Here is a 6,976-nt window from a genome sequence, read left to right on the forward strand (position 1 = left end):
AGAAGGGTTTGGGATTTTTATGTGGAGAGGTTCAGTTTTTAATATGTATTTAAACAGAGCAGAAATTCCAACTATCCCAAACCCCTTTGTGGCATGGAGAATTCCTTCGTTGATGGGATACAATTCCAGGGAACTCCTGAGGCTGCAGGAGTGGGCAGGCAAGTGTGGAGTGCAGCAAAGACAAAATTCCAGGGGTGCAGCAGCTGGAATGACATCCCAGGAGCCCAGAATGTGGGATCTGAGGGGTTTGGGAGCCTCCTCACGGAGAGGGAGCTGAGGGGAGGCAAATCAGGGCCTGGGCTGCAGCCCCAGGGACTCTGGGAGGGACAGATGGGATTGTCCTGCTCCTCCCAGTGCCCCTGGAATTCTGGCTGCACTTCTGCTCTCCACAAGTCAGGAATTCCCAGGCAGACTGCGGAGCATCCCAAGGAGATGGTCCAGGAAGGAAGGGTGAAGGATTCAAGTCTCTTCTCCCTGGAAAACCAGAGCAGCCCCTGGAGTCCTGGCCGTGCCCAGGGCGTGGCTGGATGAGGTTTGGAGCAGCCTGGGACAGTGGGAGATGTCCCTGCCATGGAATGGGATGATCCCTGAGGTCCTTTCCAGCCCAGAGTGTCCTGGGATTCCATTCCATGAGGCTGTGAGAGGGGAGGGCTCAGGTGGAACCTCCCTGGGGTTTTCCAGGCCTTACAGGATGGAAGGTCTCCTTTCACATGGAGAGGACAAGGAGCAGTGGGGACAGGTGCACTGGGAAGGGTCATCCCAATGGAAAAAGGACATTTTCCCAGTGAGAACCACCATTGTCTGGGACCAGCATTCCCTGGGATGGGCTGGAATCCCTGCAGGGTTTCAGGACGTGGCTGCTCAAGGTGCTGAACAGCCTCATGGCAGCTCCTTGCTCCACAGGACACAGGTGATCTTCCCAGCTCCGTGGTTTTCATTCTCCACAATTCCTCTGTTTTCCTTTGGGCTTCTTGGAAACGAACAACCCAAGGATCACTCAGTTGTAGTGGTGTAAAATCCTTTAAAATGGGATTGTCCCAAAGATTTTGGAAACAAAACCTGGGAGAGCCAGAGCTGTTCACAGAATCCCTGGGTTGGGAGAGACCCTCAAGAGCCCAGCCCAGCCCCTGGCACCCAGTGCCCCATCCAGGCTTGTTAAACACCCCCAGGGATGGGGACTGCCCCCCCTCCCCGGGCAGCCATTGCAGAACTGTATCCCCATTGCTGGAAAAGCTTTTTCCTGCTCTCCAGCCTGAATTTCCCTTGGCACAGCTCAAGGCTGTGTGCTCTGGTTGTGTCAGAGCTGCTGGAGAAAGAGCCCGAGCCCAGCTGGGCACAGGCACCTTTCAGGGGCTGCAGGGAGTGCTGGGGGCAGCCCTGAGTCTCCTTTTGAGCAGGCTGAGCACCCCCAGCTCCCTCAGGGGTTCCTCGCAGGGTTTGTGTTCCCAGCCCCTCCCCAGCCTCGCTGCCCCTCTGGACATTGATCCAGGAGCTCTCCCAGGATGATAATTGTGGAGTTCTCAGCTGTATCAGGAAATCTCTTGGCTGACCTGCAGGTTGTGTTTGGCATCCTTGGCTGGATCTTCTGGCTTCTCCCATTTTCCCTCAGCCCCTCAGAGCTGTTGTTCAGGGACCCAGCTACAGCTGGGAGCTTTTCCTCTTGGGAGTTTTTCCTCTTGGGAATGTCTCAGGCGTGGGCAGCCTGCCCAGGAAGGGAAGGGTGGGATCTGAACACAGCTGCATGAACAAAAAGGTTTTAAACCTCACCCTCAGCAGTGCATTCCCAATCCTGCTTATCCAAACATTCCTGAGGGATTCCAGTTCCAAACTTATTTTGTCCAGCTGTTGTGGAAAAGATGAAACTTTGAAGATGGGAGTCAAAGTCAATATTGACTTGTCTTGTTCTGGTTCAGCCCTTGTCCTAAATGTCCTTCAGGATTCCTGCAGGGATCAGAAATGGAAAGGGAGAGATTGAACCCTGCTGTTGTGGATATTGGAGATCCAGGCAGCAGGAAAAATAATCACAAACCCATCTTTAGAAAGCTTTCAAAAGCAGAGGAAAGGACTTGTGCACAGCCCTGGGATATTCACCATGGAAAAGAGGAGGATCCAAAGCCACGTTGCATTTGTTGGGTTTACACCCTGTAGTTATTCTGTTTGTATTTCCAGAAATAGGGCTGGAAGCAGAAATTCTGCTGCTGCTGGTGCTGATACTGTGGTGGTGTAGCACACACTGGTGGGGTGGCCTTGCACTGGGATTTGTGGGGTTAAATCGTGGGTTGCTCGGGACACCCCGATAGCAGGAGAGGCTTTTCACTGCTGCTGTTCCTTTTCCTGTTCTCCTGACAGGAAGGATTTGAGGTACTCAAAGTGCTGCAGATAACCCTGGGATTAAATTACCTTGGGGAAAAAAGGGAATTGATAAAGGAGTGTACAATTATGGGATGGTTTGGGTGGGAAGGGAACTCAGAGCCCATCCGGTGTCACATGGCAGGGACACCTCCCACTGTCCCAGGAGGCTCCAGCCCCATCCAGCCTGGCCTTGGACATTGCAGGGATCCAGGGGCAGCCCCAGCTTCCCTGGGAAGTTTGTTCAGTGTCCCACCATTCTCAAAGTGGGAGTTTTTCCTCATACCCAGCTGGAATTTCCTGTTTCACTTGGTGCCCATTGTCCCTTCTCCTGTCACTGAGCAGTCCAGCCCCATTCCTCTCCACACCGACCCCTGAGATAGAAATGGAATTGTTTAGGGTTTCTGACAGTCATAAGAACAAGGATGGTTTCAGGAGGCTCAAAACAACCTCACATCCATGGAATCATGGAATCTTTGCAGTTGGAAAAGGTCTCAGACCACTGAGTCCGAGCATTCCCAGCCTTGCCTTGGCCACCACTGCCCCACGTCCCCAAGTGCCACATCCACAGGGCTTTGAAATCCCTCCAGGATGGGGACTCCACCCCTGCCCTGGGCAGTTCCAGTGCCTGAGCACCCTTTCCATGAAGGAATTTCCCCTAAAATCCAATCCAAACCTGCCCTGGCCCAGCCTGAGGCCGTTCCCTCTGCTCCTGTCCCTGTTCCCTGGAGCACAGCCCGACCCCTCTGGCTGTCCCCTCCTGGCAGGGACTTGTGCAGAGCCACAAGGGCCCCTGAGCCTCCTTTGCTCTGGTGTCACACCTGGAAACACCTTCTTGTCTCATCCCTGTCCTAATGACAGCTCCTGCAGGAGAGGAGTTCAATTCGGAGCAGTTTGGGATTGGCAGGGCAGCAGCTCCCTCAGAACTCCTGGGTGAATCAGGGCACTTCTCCCTGCTTCAGGGGAATTGAGCAGGGGGTTGGCAGCTCCCTGCCCAGCCAGCCCCTTTCTGCTGGATGGCTCAGCCCTTAATTAGCACTTTCCTTAATGATGCCCCTGTTGTGATGTTTCAGCCTGGAATCACTGAATCCATTGGGTTGGAAAAGCCCTCCCAGCCCATCCAGTGCCAGCTGTGCCCCATGCCCACCTTGTCCCCAGCCCTGAGTGCCACCTCCAGGAGTTCCTGGGACACCTCCAGGGATGGGCACTGCAAACCCCCCTGGGCAGCCCCTGCCAAGGCCTGAGCCCCTTTCCATGGGGAAATTGCTGCTGGTTCCACCCTGAGGCTGCCCTGGCACAACCTCTCATCCTGAGGGCATTTCCAGGGCGAGGCTGCCCCAGGACCCACCTTCAGCACGTACAGGGGCCGCTGCTCGTAGCTCTGCCCCATCTGGACCTTGCTGACCAGCTTGGGATGATCCTCCACCAGGACATCCATCCACTCATAGATCTGCAAGGAGGAGCTGCTGGCTCAGGAGCCTCAGCCTGGTTCTCACCTTTTGCTTTTGAGATGCAACAAGCAGAGCTTCCCTGGGGAAGATCCGGTGCTTCCCTGGAGAACTAGAACTCCCCTGGAGAAGACCTCATGCTTCCCTGGAGAACATGAGGTGGCTGGGGCTCTGTGTGAGCAGAGAAAGGCACATCCAATCCAAGCTGTCACTAATTGTCACCTTGTCCCCAGCCCAGAGCACTGAGTGCCACATCCTTGGACACCTCCAGGTGGGGACGGGCACTCCAAACCTCCCTGAGCAGCCTCTTCCAATGTTTAACAACCCTTTCCATGAGGAAATTCCTCCTGACATCCGCCCTGAGCCTCCCCTGGCACAGCCTGAGGCCGTTTCCTCTCATCCTGTTGTTACATTTCATCCTGATGGTGGAACTTATTCCCTGAAATTTTTACTGTTCCCATTTTTGCCCTCAGGACTGAGGAAGAAGAACCTCCTTGTAAATGCACCTTCCCATCCTTCCTTCCTGCTTCTCTCTGGAATCTTAAACTGGGAAAATGGGTGCTTCCCACATCATATCCATCCGTCCGTCCGTCCGTCCGTCCGTCCATCCATCCATCCATCCATCCATCCATCCATTTTAAAGCCATATTCCCTAACTTCACAACCTCTTCTTTCCCCCAGACCTGGTAGATCCTGCTGCTTTCCATGCCCAGCATCAAGGAATTCCCAGCAGGACCTGGTGAATTCCAGCTTTTCACACAATACTTCCCCTAAGCTTTGGGTGTTTTGGGGTTCAGCTCTGGGAAAATGGGCTTTGCTCGTGACCAACCTCAGCAAATCCTGGGATTTTCCCATCTAAAAGTCACACCTGTGGGATGGGCAGCAAAAGCAGCTGCAGAGCTCTCCTGAATTTCAGCAGGAGCTGTGAATCATCCAGCAAGCCCTGGTTACATGGAAATGCAGCTCTTTATTGGAGCTGTGGACTTTGGCTGCTGAAGGAACTCAGAATTAACCCTTGAGCAGCTCCAGCTTTTCCAGCTCTTCCATAAAAAGACACAACTGGAGGATTCCTTTTGAAGGCAGAGTTGGAAGGGCCCTTAAAGCTCATCCAGTGCCACCCCTGCCATGGGCAGGGACACTTGCCGCTGCCCCAGGCTGCTCCAAGCCTGGCCTTGGAGCCTTCCAGGGACGTGGGATCCCTTCCTGTTGAAAATTGGGATTTCTGGCCAGGTCAGGTGCCTTCCCTGTTTGATTTTGGGAGGTGGATGGCAGTGAAGGCCTCCTGGGTGGTTTGTTTTAATTTATTTTCTTAGAATTACTCCTCTTACCTTTAGTTCATTTGCTTTATATAAAACTCAAGCCTTATTCTCCTCTTTTCCCTCTGGAAAATTCTCATGGCAAGTGCTAGAACTAGAGGGAAATAAAATGTGTATTTAATATAACATCTGAACTCCTAATTCCTTAACACCTCTTAAATTAGGAAGTGGAATATCCCCCTCTCCTGTGCCCAAACATCCCTGTCCTCACTACAGATTTTCCCCTTAATCCCTTCACTTTCTTCCCCTCTTTTTCAGCCAGTGCTTATTAGTTTTCTGAGTGGGAATTGCTGTGAGACACAGTTATTCCTGGAAACACCCCAAATCTGTCAAAACCTTGTCTGAACCCTGGAGAGCAGCTTAATTTTGGGCCAGAGTTGAACATGATTAAGCAAAGCTGCTTGTGCTCAGCTCAACTTCATTATTTGGTCTGGACAAATAATTCATTTCACTTTTCCTGTAGGAAAAATGCTTCATACCCCTTTTTTTTTTTTTTGCAGTGTTGGATTCACTGCTGGGAATTAAAACAGAAGAAAACATGCTGGGTCCTCATTAGATGCTTTCCTAGCTCCTTTTCTATCCTAAAATCCATAAAAAAGTCTGTGGGAGCAGGTGGGAGGTGAAGGTCACTGATTTGTTTGGGTTTGTTTTGGTCAGTTGTCAGCCAAGACCTTGATTTCTGTTACTTCTCAATGTTCCTGGTTGGTTTTTCCTTGGCTGAATCCATCTTTTTATCTATTCCAGTTGAGAGCTGAGCTGGAATTGTCCTCCCTGCTTTTATTTCCATTGAGTTTTTAGGGGTGGGCAGGCAGAGGATTCCTTTTGGGAACGGCTGCATCTCTGTAGGATCTCAGCTGGATTCCCTGCTCCTCCCAGTGCAAACACCTTAATTCAGGAGCAGATTTCCCCTGTTCTGTCAGAGCTGTTTAGTGACAAAAGTCACTAAATTTTTCTGTCACTAAACAGAACTAAACTAAACTGAAGTGTTCTGTTTAGAGACAGAAAATTTAGTAACTTAGACGAAGTCTTGAGATCCAAGGAGCAAAGAGGGAAGTCGCTGAGAGGTTTTTGTCAGAGGGAAAGCAAATCCTTAATGTTTTTCTCTGTTGGGCAGCTCTAAATGCACACATTTGGAATTGTTTCTGAGTGAAACTTGCCAAACAGAATGAAAGAAGAGGGATTTTCTCAAGTACCTCAGAAGGGGCTGGAGTGGAAGAACTGCCACGTGGTCCAGGGATGAGCTGGTGACACACAGCGCGTCCCTTTTCCAGCTCGTCCTTCCAAAGCCATTTCCTCGTGCTGCAGAGGCCCTTCCCTGTGGATTCCCTGTGGGATCCAGCCCAGTGGGTGCCCTGCTGACCCTGGGGCACGCCCTGAGCTCTTGTGGAGCTGTTGTTTCTCCTCCTCCTCCAGGCCACAGGTGCCCCCCGGCCAGGAGCGGCCATCGCTGCGTGGCCGACAGTTCCAACCTCTACGTCTTCGGGGGCTACAATCCCGACTACGATGAGTCTGGGGGCCCAGAGAACGAGGACTACCCCCTCTTCAGGGAGCTCTGGAGGTACAACTTTGCCACAGACACCTGGCACCAGATGGGCACCGAAGGCTACATGCCCAGGGAGCTGGCCTCCATGTCACGTACGTACGGAAATCCAGCTCCTCCTGTGCCTGCTCCTGGAGCTGTTTTAATCCTGCCTGTTGTAATCCAGGCAAGAATTGGAAATCTGGATGCTGTTTTTCTAAGTGGGTCCTGAGGTTGGGTTGGGTTTGGGATTTTTCTTTCCCTTTTTGCTCGGTTGAGGCAGAGGGAAAGAAAGAAATGGGAAAGCAAGAGGTGTTTTCCAGGTGTTTACCTTGCTGTGCTTT

The 6,976-nt window shown here is 52.0% G+C and overlaps 2 protein-coding genes across 2 annotated transcripts in view; one reads left to right on the forward strand and one right to left on the reverse strand.

Moving 5' to 3' along the window:
- Positions 1-3,787, reverse strand: part of ZC3HC1 (zinc finger C3HC-type containing 1) — a 24,515-nt gene extending 20,728 nt beyond the window's left edge. Inside the window, exon 1 of the mRNA XM_031061894.1 lies at positions 3,651-3,787. Coding sequence (XP_030917754.1) covers positions 3,651-3,787 — 137 coding nt within the window. The remainder of the gene's footprint in view (positions 1-3,650) is intronic.
- Positions 3,788-4,351: 564 nt separating this feature from the next.
- KLHDC10 (kelch domain containing 10) overlaps positions 4,352-6,976 on the forward strand; it is a 10,883-nt gene continuing 8,258 nt past the window's right edge. The window contains exons 1-2 of the mRNA XM_014309445.2: positions 4,352-4,355; positions 6,527-6,748. Coding sequence (XP_014164920.1) covers positions 4,352-4,355; positions 6,527-6,748 — 226 coding nt within the window. The remainder of the gene's footprint in view (positions 4,356-6,526; positions 6,749-6,976) is intronic.

The sequence above is a fragment of the Geospiza fortis genome, unplaced genomic scaffold (genome assembly GCF_000277835.1).
Source record: "Geospiza fortis unplaced genomic scaffold, GeoFor_1.0 scaffold61, whole genome shotgun sequence".
Lineage (NCBI taxonomy): Eukaryota > Metazoa > Chordata > Aves > Passeriformes > Thraupidae > Geospiza > Geospiza fortis.